This window comes from Clinocottus analis, unplaced genomic scaffold, assembly GCF_023055335.1.
Source record: "Clinocottus analis isolate CAN_PGR_092001 unplaced genomic scaffold, fCliAna1.0.p SCAF_15, whole genome shotgun sequence".
In the NCBI taxonomy this organism is placed as follows: domain Eukaryota; kingdom Metazoa; phylum Chordata; class Actinopteri; order Perciformes; family Cottidae; genus Clinocottus; species Clinocottus analis.
Genome location: NW_027175876.1, coordinates 9,862,994 through 9,880,573, shown reverse-complemented (window position 1 = coordinate 9,880,573; position 17,580 = coordinate 9,862,994). Strand labels below are relative to the sequence as shown.

The 17,580-nt window shown below is 40.7% G+C and overlaps 1 protein-coding gene across 22 annotated transcripts in view; it reads left to right on the top strand.

The window, feature by feature from the left end:
• The first annotated feature begins 2,114 nt into the window (after positions 1 to 2,114).
• Positions 2,115 to 17,580, top strand: part of ptprk (protein tyrosine phosphatase receptor type K) — a 104,373-nt gene continuing 88,907 nt past the window's right edge. For 21 of the 22 annotated variants that reach the window (XM_068577693.1, XM_068577692.1, XM_068577681.1 and 18 more), the window contains exons 1-2: positions 2,115 to 2,425; positions 8,614 to 8,637. In XM_068577693.1, the coding sequence (XP_068433794.1) occupies positions 2,344 to 2,425; positions 8,614 to 8,637 (106 nt within the window). In that variant the 5' untranslated portion in view covers positions 2,115 to 2,343. The remainder of the gene's footprint in view (positions 2,426 to 8,613; positions 8,638 to 17,580) is intronic. The other variant, XM_068577677.1, reaches the window with a different exon arrangement.

The following is a 17,580-nucleotide window of genomic DNA, read 5'->3' as shown; positions in this document are numbered from 1 at the left end:
GTGAATATATTCTTGTTATAAATTTGGGAGAAGAGATGATTCAAATCTTTTGTGGGAGAGGTGGAACTAAGAGAAACACAACGTGTTAAGAGGATACACGGTGGTACACCACTCGTATATTTCCATCCAAGCCACATGTTTTTGGCTGCGCTGTGGACCATATCAAAACATGTATTTTGTCTTTTTGTCAGGCACCTGTCATAATGCCATGATGTCATCCAGCCTCACTGTGACACTCACAGCTGTCACCACTGTGTGCAAATGGTAAAATGAGGGGATATTATTTATTTTTTTGTTCTATCTGGAGCATACAGAAACTGGTGCAAACAGTAAAATATACCACATATACTGTATATCCAGAACCGGAAATGTGAAAAAGTGCCAAATGCAGTTTTCTTGTGATGCATTTTATGGGCTGAATTGTTAAGGTCATCTTTCAACCAAATCCCGAGGTAATTTAAATCACTTTTTGAAGGAAAGGTTCTTAGCACAAATAAAAAATACACTTATATTCACAATCCACCAACTGTCCACAAGGTCTCCTTTAAATCAAAAGGAAGGACCTGCTGGCTGTTAATCTTGATGGCGTTGCAGCTCCAAGCCTTGCTGCCCAGGTTTATATCTCTGAAGTAGAACTTTAAGTCTTAGTTTAATCTTTCTGTACTGTAAATTTGCACAATTTACAAACATTAACATTCACACATTAACATTTACATATATATATATATTGATATATATATATATATATATATATATATATATATATATATATATATATATATATATATATATATATATATACACACACAATTCTATTCTACTTTCTATTTCCTTTATTACCGGGGGCCTTTGCCTTTGGGGGTGGGTGTGGCCCAGAGTTGCTCCTATTAATTCATTGGCAGGAATGTGTTTCACTTGAAGGCCGTGGAAAATCTACCTGAACACAAGTTTGACATGATGGTTCCTTTTAAGTTGACAAAATCAAATTTGCGTCATGACTTAAAAGTGCTTTATACGAGATAAGATGTCTGAGATAAGCAGCGCTGACATAGCTGACGTGTTTACCAGAGGGCAAACCGGAGGCCGGGCAGTACGCTTACGCAGAGTCGCTGCAGCTGTGAGCTAATCGTACACTGAAACCATGCTATGTCAAGAAAGAATGAAGAAACTCAGATTACAGCACAGAGAGGGAGGCAAATAGTTGTTTGCTGTTATATTAATGCGCTGAATATCAAATGTGGCACATTTAAGTTGAGGTTAAACAATACAACACAATAATAATTGAGAAAAGAACTCAAAACTTCACTTTTAATGATCAGACAATGAAATAACAAAAAAAGTACACATCTTGTAGAATGGCTGGTTTCAGAAGGTTTTAGCATTACGGACATTTCATTAGATCATTATCATTGATGTGTTGTGAACATTTAAGTAACATTTTAATGTTGTAGTTTCTCAAGTTAAAGCTTATTTTTTATTATAATCTTTAGCCTAACAAACTTATAAACAAATAAAATGTTATGCAAATCAAATTTTATAAACTGAAAAAAACTATAATAACTGTCAAATATATGTAGTAAAAAGTGTAATATTTGTAGTATGAAGTACAAGACTGGCATGAAATTGGAATACTCAAGTTAAAAGCAAATATACCTTAAGTAAAGTACTACCACCATCAAGTACATCAAATAAATACTAAATAAGTTGGTAAAAATCAAACGGAGCAAACAATACTCGTTGGATTTCAAATTTAGATTTACTGTCAAACGTTAAGTGGTGGTTATGTTTACATTATGAAGTCTTATTATGAATATATACATATAATTATAATATGTAATAATTATAATGTAATAACAAATTGACAATAATAAAGGCAACACTGAAACAGTACACAAGGCAACACACCACAAGAAATACATGTTTTGCTACATTGTAATTTGTGTTTTTTTTCTCTCCAATTAACTCCTGCCTCGTGACGTCAAGCACTTTCTCTGCTGCGCTCGCTCTGCCTCTCTCTCTCTCTCTCTCCTCTCTCTCTCTCTCTCTCTCTCTCTCTCTCTCTCTCTCTCTCTCTCTCTCTCTCTCTCTCTCTCGCTCGCGCTCGGTCTCTCCGCGTGAAACAAAGTGTAGTGTCCGCGAGAGCCCGTAGGAAGCGAAAAGAGAGAAACCGGAGAAAGGAGAGATTGGAGCGGCTGAATCCGCAACAACCAGAGGAATAAGAACCCATGAAAAAGAAAAATAAAGAAGACTGAAGACGGAGGAGAAGAGGGAGAGAACTCGCAGGGAAAAAACTTTTCCGGGGGGGAACTGTTACAGACTCAAACACGGCCACGTTTGAAAAACATGGATACACTTTTCTCCGTATTCCTGGGACTCCTGTTTCTCTTTTCGGCGGCTGGTTACGCCTCCGGCCAGATACCGACAGGTAAGGACGAACCCGGGGAAAAAGACAGTTCTGGGTGTTTCCGGGGTTTGGAAAGTTTGGACTATTTATTTTTGCTCGTGTTCTCCATCCGCGTTAAGCGTTTGAATCTCTTGACAGGTGTGTTTAGGTGCAGCAGAAAAGTTCGGCTCCGTGTTGGGAATGTGCCGTCGTGCCTGTTTTATCGCTTTGTGGCTGTTTTCACCTCAAGAAAACCTCGAATGCGAGACATGTAGGATTCATTGAGTGTTTTTAAAAAATGTTTTTTTTCATCACTGCTTGCAATAATGCGAAACATGTTTTCTTCGTCGTAGGTTATTTAAGCTCACGCGAGACGGTCGGCTCTTGTTTGATTTCAGTCTGTTTGCCAAGTGGGTCGGTCTCGCTCAAACACTGACCGGATAGTTTGGTTTGTGAACTCTTACCTCGAAGGTTTCAAACTAATTTACAATATTTATCTATGGGATATTATTGTGTCTCCGGACTTCTTGTAAAAAAATAAAAAATAAATGCTGAATTGAACATTAAAAAAAAACACATCGGGCTCCAACATGTACAGCTCGTGCATCGGCGGAGGGGTCACCGGTTAACGGCACGTAGCCACGGTGCCGCCTCGCGAGCAGCGCGTGAATGAAGGGAAAAAAAGTTCCGGTGCGCACGGAGATCACCACCCAATGACTGCAGCATCCACAGTTGGTGTCCCGGTGAGGACTTCTAACGGGCACGTTTTCACGGTGGTCTGGTCCGTGTCATCCTCTGTGGTCTGTAGCGTTTTTGAAGACTCCAAAAGAGGAACTGTGGCTCTTTTGTGCGAGTCGGTTCGGTTCGCACGCGCCGTGAGCTCTTCGCTCTTTGCAAACCAAATGATCCTCTTCTGCTCCAACTTTATTTCTCGCAGAATGCAATAAAGCCTAATGGTTGTGGGGATATAGCCTGGGTACGCCGATCGACTTGTTTGATGGCACGGGTCTTCTCTTCGCATCGCGTTATTTAACTTAAGGAGAGAAAAGACGAGAAGGAGTAGCTTTTTTTATTCTGAATACAGCGGTTTTTATCTTTTATACAAACTGCATCTGTGAAGATTTATGATGCAGAGGGGATGGACCGAAACTCCAAATAGTCACAGTTAAACTACATGCAACCGAGGCTAATGAAACGACCGTGACATTTAACTCTTTAATATTTGTCCGTGGATGCACCTTTTCTCCTGGACTTTAGCTTTTAGACGGGAACCCGCGTCGCTCCCCTCTCGCCCGTCTATTCTGCAGAAACACGTATGCACTCCGCGGAGAGAGGAAGAGACCAAACACACAAACAAACTGCTGCTTGCAGCGCTCCGGGACCATGCCACATGCAAAAGTCTCCTAAATGAACTCCAGAAGGGAGCATCCGAGGTGTGTTTCGGGTGCAGGACTGACAAAGTCCGTATACATTGTCTGCAGCTCTCGTGTCCGCACAGGAAAACTCTCTGTACCTGTGTCTCTGTCTGCGTGACTGCCGCGGGTTTTATTTACGCATTCACCAGTTGTTCGTCTCTGAACTCCAACACACGCACGCACACACACACACACACACACACACACACACACACACACACACACACACACACACACACACACACACACACACACACACACACACACACACACACAAAAGAGAGACCCACACAGCTGTTGGAAAGCTCACCTCCAAACTAAAAATCATACTAAAACCATATAAGACTGAAATAAAGGACACACCATGGTCTATTGAAGAGCTGGAAATAACCAGTAATAGTATAAAAACGTCATTTTGTATTGCCTCAGTATTCGCGTAGGCTTGTTAATGCCTTGCATAGAAATTACACATTAATTACCCCTTCATCTGTGAACGTTTTATTGCCCCCTCCCTGTACTCCCCAGCTCCCCCTCCCTCCCTTGTGGCCATTTGGCCCTCTGGGTAACAAATGTGTGGAATTTCTTTGAGGCCTCTTTGGGAATTTAAGTGCTGTTAATTTGCAAGTAAATACTAGTGACTTGATGCTGCTTCACAGAGAGTGGAGGTGGGCTATCATTAGTGTGGGAAGGGGGGTGGAAAAGAGAAGTTGCCGCTGGTTGTGTTGCAGTATACATTTCTGAATAAAAGCAAGCAACAGTGGTAATTTAGGGAAATCAGATGCAGGAGAATGATCATTTGAGTGCAATGAAAGGACTCGATTCCCAGGGATAAAAGGGTTATTGCCACCCCATTCTCTGTTTACACTGTGAAACCTAATTTGTGAGTTAAAGAAGACAACGCAGATTCATCACATTCTGCAAAAATGCAGAGAGGGGGCAGAATGCATGCAAGATTTAACAGCCGTTTCCATCACTGACAGCACTTTCGTTTGATAACTTCAGTGAATGATTAAATGGAAGCGGCTCGTAGGGTTAATAGGCTGCAGTCGAAGTGAACTGTCAATAAGAAAAAGTGGTGATTATTAGATCAGAAGCCAATAATGAGAGATGCGTGTTCAGTAGCCGTTGCTCCCGGAAATCGCACACAAGGACGAGAAAATCAGTGGCGTGGATTCAAAACCGTCCATCACATTTGAACAAAGTCACTTTGAGTTTGTGTTGAGATGATTCTTCTCTAAATCTGTCCCGTTTCCTTCTTTATCTTCTAGTTTCCCATTTAGAAAGTCAAACTATAAATTATGGCATTTATTTAAATCTGCCTCTCCCTTGTCTCTTCTTATCACGCTGTTTTGCGGCAGTTTTGTTTTGGCCTATCGCTTACAAAGTCAGTGTAATAAATGGGAACGGGTGTTGCTGAGTTTATGTTAATTTGACAACTTTCTAAATCTGTCTCCTCTCTGATCGAGCTGTGACACAGATTTCAGGCGTCTTTAATCTTAATGAAGTGAAATAATTGTTTTCCATTAGTGTCTCCAGACGAATTAGAAGGCTGTCGCTGCTGCTGAACACCACATCTGAGCTGGTTTAATTATAATTGTAAATTATTTTAATATTTTGAACATTAGAACCAAGTTGGTTTGATTATAATTACTTTTTGGCTCCATTTGGAAGCTGAAAAAAATGGTGTGTTTTCCTCCAGAAAGGCGAGAGAGAGAGAGAGAGAGAGAGAGAGAGAGAGAGAGAGAGAGAGAGAGAGAGAGAGAGTGATAGTGAAAAGAGGAGAGGAGATGGAGGAGGGGAAAAAAAACAAGAAATGCAACCATTGGTTTTTTTGGCCGTGGGCATCTTCTCCACTCAAGAGACTGTGAAAACGGCAGGAGGGAGGGAGTGTGTGTGTGTCTGTGTGTTTCTCTGTCATGCTCTGTGTGTGTTTGTTGAGCAAATCTGTGTGTGTGTGTGTGTGTGTGTGTGTGTGTGTGTCAACTCATGTGTGTTGCTGTCACTTAAAGAGAAAGAGGGAGGCCGATGCTTTTAAGCCCTCCGGAGTACAGTGGTACAAAGATGAGCATGTGAAATGTTTGCCTCTCATTCAGATTCATGTGAAAGAGCCTTCTCATTCTACTCGTGCCATGTAAAATGGCACCAAATCAAAGAATGCTTCTTTTAATTTTCTCTTTATGAGTAATGCTTCAGTCCTTTTTCTTTCAGATCCATCTTAATGTCTTCTCTTCAAATCAAACGCCACTTTGCCCAGAGCCTGTCTGTCTTCTACAGATTTCAATTTAGTGATAGATTTAAAAAACTCATCTCTTTGAAAGTACTGGCTCATATCTTCAGTCGTTTGGGGAGGAAGTCTGTGCGCACACAAGCATGAGAGTGTGTGTGTGTGTAAATGTAATTAATCTGTTGAGAGAATTCATTTGCTAATCCCTCATTAGACTGTGTGTGTGTGTGTGTGTGTGTGTGCGTGGATGAATGAATTTTAAGGTTTGTGTTGAAGACTGATTAGCGACTGTGCAACCTTTAGCCTCTCGTTGTCAGAGAGTTAAGAATGAGGGAAAGTGAGAACATGACATGATTGACACATATGATTCAGACTCCACACACCATGCTGTGCACAATCTCTATCAGCTACAAGAGGACGCTTTGGTGCTCATGAGAAAACAGGTTGTAAGGGTTTAGTGCGGTTTTGGCTAAATATAACATCTATCTTCATGATGATTAATGATGTCCATTATTAATAAAGAACCAGATCTCTGACACATTATGCCTTGTCATCGTTGGTTCGTTGACCCTAAATGACGGTTAATTAACCAGTTACTCAATATCCAAAACATATATCTTTGATTGTATTAGCCATTTTTCAAACAAAACTGCCAAACTTTCACTTGCTCTTCACTGCAATAATTTGCAAAAAAAACAAAAAGATCAATTTAAAAATGATCTCCCAGAGAAAAGTAACAAATCATTACATATGAGCAGCTGAAACCAGAGAATATTTGAGTTGTTGCTGAAAAGAAACATATCAAATATCAAAATAGTTGCGGACTGAAACTCTGCTGCCTGACTAATTGATTAATTAACAAATTGTTGCAGCACTTTATTGCTTCTGATCCACATGATAGAAAGAGGGGAACGAGGTTCTCCATCTAGTTGTGCTCTTGTAAAAAAACTCTTTTTATTCCTCATTTGTTGGGACTCTCTGGAGTGGAACAAGGCACAGTGAGAAGCAGCATGACGTGGATATATTCTCTTAAGTGGAAGAAGCAGGGACTGAAACATCAAGGTGTATCAGGTGTCCTCACTTCCTTTTCACACTGGCAACCTGATAACTCAATATTCAAACGTTTTGTCATTAGATTATGTTGTTTTCATTCAGGTAATTAATGCAAAGTTTGAAAATGAACATGAAAGCAGGTTGATGGAAATGTAGCTCATGTTATGCTCCCGTAGAGACTGTTACGTGGATGTTGTAAATCATCAGTCAGCGAGCAGGAAACGAAACCAAGAAAGTGTGAAAGTCTCATTGGAAATGAAGGCGGGCAGTACGTCCAAAACAAATCCCAATGCCTGAAATATCACATCCCTGATGAATGATGGTATTAGTCCGGTATCATCAATCTCTGCTCTGCCCTGTTTGGCTCTGGTCACAGCTGTCGGTACAAGGGGGCCGAGAAACACCCCGCCGACTCACAAACACACACTTACACGCACACACTTACACACATGGCTGGCTAATGACAGATTAAGTAATCAACACTCTCAGTTGATTAATTACATTACAGTACACACACACACACACACACACACACACACACACACACACAGATGTGAGCAGCATCAGTACCAGTTGTGTAGTCTTGTGTGTGTGTGTGTGTGTGTGTGTGTGTGTCCACGCACGTGAGAGGGACAGAGTTTGAGAGAAGTGGCAGCAGGTGACGACAGTCTTGGGAAAACACTTGTTTTTAGGGTTACCATGAGGTGCAGGGTGAAGGTTGAGGTTAGAGTTCGTGTTCGGGAACATGTGCAAGTCAACAGATTGTTCTCACTATCTTTTTTGATACCGATGTGTTTGCTTTAATTTTGTATGATTTTGGAGGCTGTTGGTGCATTTGCTTGCTGCTGCTGAGCAGAATTTGTAAATTAAAAATGTATTTGTTTTTATACTTTATGGCTTTCTTCAACTTTTTTTTGTTGTCTTCACTTTAAAGAAGCTTCCTCAGCATCTGCAATCTGAAGGAGGAAACACAAGCTGACCACTCAGTTATTTTGTCCCCACATTGGTCCCCCAACATTGGAATTGAGATCAAAAACTGTTCAGAATATAAGAAATATTTGTGTGAAATGTCTGTCATATGTTAAGATTCTGGACAGTTTTTGATACTTGTTGCTGCGGACAAAATTAAGTTGGTACCAACACATTTGTTGGTGCCCAACTATCTCCCTACAAAAAACTGTGTACATATAAATTGAATTCTAACATCAACATCAATCACCAGAAAGAGCATCGATTAATAATTAGATTTTTCCTTTTTCAGGTAACACTCTTCCTCACAACACGCTGCGCAATTGTGAGGATGTACTTCTTTTGTCTGTTTTTTTAAATTATTTTTTTAACTGATTATATTTTGGGCTTGATGAATAGAATCCTTTTTAGTTGCCGCCTTACAACTCTGAAGTGTTGGTCATGTTTTTATGCTATTACTAAAAGAACCAAGCTTTTTTCTTCTTCTTGTATATGTGACTATACACCTGCGCATGCTATCCAATCTAATTCTCTTTTATTATTCTCTGCTTTGCTGCTGTTGGACCCAGCACACATGGGGCGCGCTGAGAAGGGTGAGTTACGAGTGGCCAGCCAAGAGCTGAGCTTCATCTGTCATAGTCATCACCATCGTCTTTGTCATAGTCTCCAGTGTCGTCGTCATAATCCCACAGTCTTCACTTAACTGTCACTTAACATTTCCCTTTCAATGTGTATACGTCCTGTGAAGTGATCCAATAGTTTCTCATCCACAATCATCTTTTACCTCCTATGTCTCTACCAACCATTCCATCTGGACTTAACGCTCATCGTACAGCGTCTTCAGGAATATTACTAACACCGTATTTGACGGTATTAAAATGCAATGTGCAGTGATATTTAGGCTCTATGACGATGTTTAGTAAGACCATAAACTATTTGGGTCCGGCTGGAACCATTTGATTAAATGTCAAAATGGTTTTAGTGCTTTTAAAGACGTTTATCTCCCTGGGAATAATTTCTACAATGATGAACTTGTTTTTAATCGCTGAAATCGTTGAAGTGCTTTCGTACGGGTTTTTAGCTGTCTCTCTTTGTGAGTCTGCCAACCTGTCTGTCTTGTAATCTACGCGCCATTTGTCGGTGTGTCTCCCCTGCTGTGTTCGTCTGTCCCTGTCTGTCTTTGTGAAGTTAGGCAGCTGTCAGGAGGTTTGAAGTTTCCAGGTGCTATTTGTTTAGTTGAGCCTGGTCTTCAATGAAGGGGCTCTCGGTAACTTTGTTCCTGCAGCAGCCGGCCCCGCTCTTCTTCTTCTAACGGTCCACTTTAGCAACGACACATCCGCTCATTCTGTCTCACACATATCCTCTAGCTTCCCTTCCCCATCGGTCTTTCTCACTTTCCCACTTACACACTCCCAGCGGACGGTTGTTAATGAGGAAGTTGATTTCTGTTGTGAAAGTGACAGGTTAGTAAAATACTCTCACACTGCAGGGTCTTACTGAGAGATCTCTGTGGAGTTTGGTATCCCACAAGGTTTGGCTGTGACAGAATCAAAGCAAATATGTTGTTTACGTGTATATTTACAAAAAATCAAAGGCAAATAAATCCACAGTAAAGGTCACATTCTGGTTACTCCTTAAAAACTGTAAAATATGCTTTGATTTAATTTTTACATTTGCATGTGTACGGGAGTCAAACACAGGATTTGGAGTGCTATGCTCCAAAACACAAATTATTTAATACAAAAATAATAGAGACCTAATGAAGCCCAGCGAGGCAGAAATACTGTCAGTTTATATTAAGCAGGACAGGTTCTTGAATGGGGATTTGGCAGGTTCTACATCTGCTCTCACTAATCTCAGTAGATTACACTTGACTCGACTGAGTTTTTACCTGATAGTTTGTAGATGAGGTAGACATGAAGAAGGGTGCCGTGTTTAAAAGAATAGCTTTATAAAGGTCATATGAAGCTGATTTGGTTGATTGGCTGTGTATTTACGACAAACCTCTATTCATTTTGAGTTTATAGGCACACAATCTATATTATAGTCAGTTCTGTAATTTTCTTTTCAATTGTTAATACCTCCAAAGACATAACATCCTCCACATCTAGTCAAGTCTTTCATGCCCCATCCACAGTTAATCTCCAGTTTTCCTGTTGAACTGAACTCTGCCATTGTTCCACATGTTTGGCAAATGTTTGATGATACTGGATTCATGCCAACCCCACTGTGAGTTTTGGAGAAACCTTGTGACTGGTTAAAGTCTAACCAAGCAACTTTGCTTCAATCTGCATTTGTTTCTTGCCCCTCTCTTGTCTTCCTCCTCTCTGAACTTTAACAAATTACAAGATGGGAAGATCATCGGAAGTATGACTTTTTTGGGGCATGTGTCTTTTTAGTGTCTTTGCAATGGCTATTTCAACCTCAAAGCTGTGTGTGTGTGTGTGTGTGTGTGTGTGTGTGTGTGTGTGTGTGTGTGTGTGTGTTTGTGTGTGTGTGTGTCTGTGTGTGTGTAGGAATGAGCCTCTTCATGTTAACCTTCAGGTGGACTGGCTTTACAGACATGGCCAAAGGGCTCTTGTGTTTGTCTGTGTGTGTATGTAGCTAAAGGCAGTGGCTGAAGTGGTTTCCATTAGTTCAGTTAAGATGACATCTGTCAGACATATACACACACACACACACACACACACACACACACACACACACACACACACACACACACACACACACACACACACACACACACACACACACACAGAAGTAGCCATAAGCAATCTCTGTGCAGTATACCATATCAAGTCTCATTCCTGATCTCTGTGTGTAGTCCAATGATAAAATCCCAGAGGACATTCTGCTACAGCCTCAGCATGTACATCCTGGTATCTAAAAGGACACTATTTTTACAGTTCTTACACTCCTTTCCAATAACCCTCTCTGCTGCTCTTTAAGCTGATTTCAGTTCAAGAGCAGTAGAAAGCTTTCGAGATATATAAACCCCCCTTTAAGTGTGTGTGTGTGTGTGTGTGTGTGTGTGTGTGTGTGTGTGTGTGTGGCCGTGCATGTGTGTGTGTGAATCAGGGGCTCACAGACGGATGACCAGTCCATTAAGATTATCATCTCCATCCCCGACCATGTATCTTCACATCACCACGATGCTGGTCCTCTAAGAGGAGATTTAAATCTTCTAGCAGATATTCTGGAGCTATCTTTTTCCTCTAAATGATGTTGCACATTGTTTTATCTGTCTGTCTGCCGTCCTAATCTGTCGTTTGGTCTGTCTGTCTGCCAGCCAGCGGGCGTGTGAGTGACCGTCCTGTCTGCAGATGACTGCAGACACATGGTCAGCCTGACAGCATTGGCCTACGCGTATACGCACCTACTGTCAATCACTCCAGCAGACGGACATTTACATGTTGAACATCTGTCTGTCAATTTCCTGGTTGGTCCTCTGCAGCCTTTCTGAAGCACAGTCTGTGATAAAGACACATGAATAGTTCCTACATATTGAAAATGAACACATTACAACTTACAATATATTGATTAATTCTGTTTTGTCTCCAAAACAATCCTATTTCAATAAACTGGGGGTGATTGTGGCTTAGTGGTTAGCATGCCTGTCTTTCAATCAGTGGTTCAAGCTCCGCTCTGCTAGTCCTTGTCATTGTGTCCTTGAGCAAGACACTTAACCCTGAATTGCTCCCCATTGTGTCTATGTTATATAGAGCAAAACATGTAAGGTGCTTTAGATAAAAGCGTCAGCTAAATGTGATGTAAAATTTAGATTTTAAATACTATAATTGTATGAAGCTCATAAACCTGTTGATGTCTGTGATCATAAATCAGTAATTCCACCACTCATGTTTCATGTTACACTTTAATGGTTTAGATATTTTACAGAGAGCCGAGCCCAAGGACTCAAAGACTGAATTAAATACAATGAAATACTTGATTAACCAATGACTCAATAGCAAATGAATTGACAACACATTTGATTATACAGTAGCCATTGAAGTTATTCATCAACTCATATTTCTAAAGATTTGCAGCTTCCAGTGTCCCGAATGTGAGAATTATTTCATATTTTATGGCTTTGCAAATTCAATATCTTTGGGACCAATAGCCACACAAAATAAAACGTTTTATTTCAACCCAAGCTATAACTCAAATCCATTTTGCACAGAGCAAGGACAGCAGATTTTAAACTCCAACACTTCCATTGGAGTCACACTTAGAAGACAAATCGTCATAGCCGGGACAGACCTGGTCCAGACCTTTGAATCCTCCAAGTCCAACGAGTTCCAGTCGACCGATTCGTCTGGAACAGCGACATGACACATGGACGTTGCTATTTTGTTTTTACTTCGCTCTGCTGCACTTTTGGCGTGGATAGAAAAATGATAATTCTGTCTCATGTCATGCAAAGAACAGACTCATGAAGTAAACCACAGTATATACCTTTCAAAAAAGTATTACTTGAATGGGCCGTTGCAACTGAAATGCATGCTTCTCAGGGGGTCACACATAACGCGTAAATACCATAGTATGGTCCTGGCCAACATCTAAATTAAAATATGCAGAAGCATTAACAGCTTCACTGACAAAGGGAACGGGCAACTTCATACCTCCAAACATTCAGCAGTTCAGATTTATTTCCATGCTTTCACAGAACTGAACAATAGTTTTTTCACGGCTATTATCGTGTTTACGGCCAAGACACCTACTGAGACCGTATTTCCTCAAGCCACTTGTTTTTAAGTGAGCAGCACTGAAAACATGTTCTTGAATGCTGAAAACAGTGCGTTCAGTGATAAGAAGGCAGTGCATTGAAATCACCAACACACACACCGCTGCAGAGCATCATGGGAACCAAGAAAAACACCAAAATAGGACATATAGGCTTTCTTTGGGAGGTAACGGTGGAGTCTTATTGTAAAAGTATTTCATTTTTTTTAAAATGTTGATACTCACCAGTGCAACACACACACACACACACACACACGTGCACACACACTCCCCAGTGATGTTGATACTGTGCAGACTCCACCGTGTCTGGTGGAGCCGTGCAAAGTCAGGCAGTTCAGTCACTTCTTCTCTACTCGCCTCCCTTTTTTGTAAAACACTTACAAGTACGACTCCCTCCTTTTCTCTCCTTCAAGTTTCTCCCAACGGTTATTTCACCTTATTCCCTTCTTCCCTACTTTTTCTTGGAATTTATGGCCCACTAGCCTAAACAAAGCAACACAACGTTTATCAAACCCTCCCCCATTCTCATGTTCTCCTTATTCCCCCTCTCTCCCCTCTTGGCCTCCTCCTCCTCCCCCTCTTCCCACCTCCAGTTCCCCCTCTTCCTCCCACCTCCTCTCTCCCCCGTCTCTCCAGTTTCAGTGTTTCCCCCTCCAAAGACTCACAACAAAGTCAAGGGTGGGATTTTGTGTTCTCAAATCCAGACAGAATAGTGTTGTATTACAGGGATTAAGTGTGTGGATTCTGTTTAAGGTGGAAAATGTGAAGGGAGCGAGACAACACAGGCGTAACATGGGAACGAAAGGAAAATAAGAACAGTACAGCACTTTTAGATTTAGTTCAAAGTAAGTGAAGCGAGTTACTTATTATGGCCGCACAATAACAGTCTGTCAACAATTTTATCATCAAGGAATCTGCTTAATATTTTCTTGATACGTTTATTTATTGTTTGGTCGATAAACTGTCAGAAAGTAGTACAAATAAATGTCCATTGTTCTTTAATGTTTTGCTAAACCAACAATCCTTAACCTGAAGACATTCAGCTTACAAAAAATAAAACAGAAAAAAAAGAGAAAAAAATCATCACAGTTGAGAAGCTTAAACCAGAAAATTATAAGCTTAAAAAAATACTTCAATATGTAAGTAATTATCAAAATAGTTTGAGAAAGAATTCATGTCGATTGATGACTGAATTAATCATACTTGTTGAGGAAAACTTTATTGGAGAAAAAAATCACCTCATATATAATAAGATAAGTAAGTAAAATAAGTAAATTCACTCAGTCAGTTGGTATTGCTGCCAAAGAAAACAACGTTTCTGCGTTATCTGATGGCTAAAAAAATAAAGAACAAATTCCTCTCCACAGTGTCATGCTGGCACACAACCATCTCACCCCTTCGTCTCTAACTCAAGGTCTCTCTCCCTCTCTCTCGCTCCCTCTCCCTCTCTTTCTCTGTCTTGCTATCTCTCTCTGCCATTTTCTGGAATGCTTTTGTTAGTGTTTTCTCTCTGCTCTGTTTTCCGTTCAGCCAGATTTACTTTGACTCACGCTCGCACACACCACTCCCCTTCTGAATTTAAGTCTTTGTAGAAAAAAAAAAATGTCTCTTTGTATTAAGTGGCAAGGTTAACTGTCACTATGTCTATATCGGGCCAAAGGTAAATAAAGTGTCTGTGCGTGCATCTCATGTGCCTCTGTGTGCGTCCGTTCTGTGTGTGTGTGTTAGTGTGTGAGCCAAGCGAGCTGTCTTGTCGGAGTAACGGTTAGCAGACACAGCTCTACCTCCCCATGACACAAACTGTCTCTTACACTCATCCTCAACACACACACACACACACACACACACACACACACACACACACACACACACACACACACACACACATGCATATAAAATACTACCTTTACACACAGCGTTGCACTGTCTTGTAGGGTTAGTCCCTCACTACAAAGTGAGCTGTAGAAAGTTAAGTGCGGGTTTGAAACTGAACCACTGCAGTCTGTGTGCGCTGAGCTCTCCATGGAGATGTTTCAGATTAAAACATCCAATGACAATCTGTAGAACACTCTAATGCTCTTACTTGTTATGTACACAAATGGTAAACTATTGAAAGCTTCTTTTGTTCCTCATCCGTTGTTGTGTCTACAGAGCTTTTATAAATCTCTGCAGAGTTGCTCTGTATAAAACGTCTGGTCTTGTTTGAGAGGTCTTGGGGGAAGAAGGGGATCTTCGACAATGAACAGACATAATTGGAAACATTGTTTGGTTGACAATTTAGAAAAATACAATCTATTGTCTGTCACCTTCAAATTTCTCTAGGACCTCCGGCTAGTGGATTTCCCTCAAAAGTACATCACCATGCAAACATTTTAAATCTAGTTTTAATCTGGTTTTGTCGCGGTCATGTTACCCAGGGGCCAGTTTTACAAAAAGCGATTTGCTAGCATCTTCCAGATAAATTTAAAAAAGTCCCACAGGGCTCTCAGTTGATCATGCATGGGGCGCTGGCATGGCGAGTATCAAGTTGTTATGATGACCCATATTCAGAGGGTTCACAAAGGTTGAAAAACACTCTCGTTTTCCTTTAAGATGAACTTGAAACGGAAGAAAGCTTTTTGATGCAAACATTTTTGACTTGACACATTTTGAAGACAAATTGTGGTCAGTGTCCTATCTGACACACAGACAGGGGTTCTGATGTATGCCGCGGCTTCAGCAAGCACAGCTTTGTACTTGTTATAACTTTGCCCTTTAGCAAAGCACTTAACCTGTGACTGCTGCAGTGGCCACCAGCAGAAAGCTGTAGTTACAGTGGGACAGCTCCCAAGTGTGTAACCTTGTGAGTGTGCGGCAGCATGGCTACAAACGGCGTGTCTGCTCGACACAAGTGTTCCCTGGATAGATAGAGGTTAAAGTCCACAGCCATGGGCTAGCTTTGCCTCTCCTTCTGCTGTATGCTATCACACCTCCCCCTCCACACATACACACACAGACACACGCACACACACACACACACACACACCAGATGCTCACATACCTCTGGATGGAGCTAGAGAAAGTCAGCCACATGTGGTTTCGGTTAGCCACACTTTCCCCTCAAACTGGCCCCAAACTAACCACTTCTACTTTAACATGGTCAAGTACATGTGTATATCTCCCGTTCAGCGTTCAGCTTATGCCACTGTGTTGTTGCTCGTAAATCTGCCTGTCTGTACATGTGTCTGTGTGTGTGTGTGTGTGTGTGTGTGTGTGTGTGTGTGTGTGTGTGTGTGTGCGTGTGTGTGTGTCAGTGAATGCATGTTCCAGCCTGAGGCAGAGCCGAGTAGAACAGTGAATCAAGGTTAGTGGTCCAAAGAGAGCAAGAGAGATTGAAGGAGGGAGGGAGGGGGGTGACTTTAATGGAGGCAGCAGGAGTGGAAAAGGGAGTGAAAGAGGAGGAGGAGAGCGACTGCAGTTTTTTTTCTTCTTTTTTTCACTTTGAATTCACGTCTGGCTCATGTGTGTATGAACAGAACAGAACTATTTAATCATTACCGGTGACTGTACACCACTACAAGTGGTGCCAAAGTCAACCGTGGAAGAGGACATTTCTCTTTTCTCGCTTGTCATTTTCTTCAAAGATGCCAGATTTAATTTATGTTAAACAAGTTAAAGTTCAAACAGACCAAGTTATGTGATGTTTGGACTGTTCTATGAGTTAGTTAAAGATGAAAAGTTAAGAGTTGAATATTTTAGAGCTTCTGGTGCCTGTTGTAATAAATATATGGTCACAAAATCATACACAAAGCTGTAAAAGTTTCTATGTAACCTTTTGTAAATCTAAAGATGTAAAACATTTAATTTTCTGACATGGTCATTTGAATAAGCTTGGGTACTAATGGTAAAAATGATCTGTCTTAGTCGATGAGGCACAATGATGTATAATTGTCTCATCGGGTCAGTCATCACAAACACATGTTGTTTAACTAAACAAACCAAATGCACTCTTAACAAATACGTCAGGCTAAATGTGGTGAAAACAGGTTCTCAACTTTATGACCTAAATCTACTTGAGAACAATGCATGTGACTGGGTTAACAGGATCCTCAACTTTGTTTTTGTAAAACAAACAGTTACATCTATATTTAATGTCTGGATGAAGCTACTATTCCTCAGAACATGAGTCACGTTAATAATATCGCCTGTTTTTTCTTGGAATCAGAAAAAATCAACAGCCGGTTGCTCGCAACCAACGCATCCTGTGAAAGTGAGAAACCTTAGGAAGCCTAACTTCTTCTAAACGCTGTGAACAAATAGCGGCTTGACGGATGTTTTTTTTTCACTCCATGGTTGTTATGACAAGCCCACTCTGTCCTGACTTTACAAGAGAATTGTAAATAATTTTTGTTGGGTGCTGTGATATCAATTTAGCTTGTTATTAATGTAGCATGGTTTAACAAACTTAATATTAATGTATCTTGGGACGATGATACCATTTTTCTTTGTTGCATGTTTCAATAAGATCATTTGGAAAGCGTTCTCTATTGTTAAAAAGAGCTTCTTTTTTTTACGTGTGTTCAATGAGGATTTGCAGATGAGAAAAATCACCTTGCAATTGTTTTTAAAGCAGCGTTGTTTTCTATTTTGAATAATATCTACAATAAGAGCGTAACAGGAGTGAAATTGATTTATTATTTTCTAGGTTCAGACCGTGAACAGTGGCAGCATTTCTACTTGCCATGTACTGGATTCAATCTCCTTAAATTCATGAACCCTGTAAATGGAAATTGAATCCAGTGATGAGGTCTCTG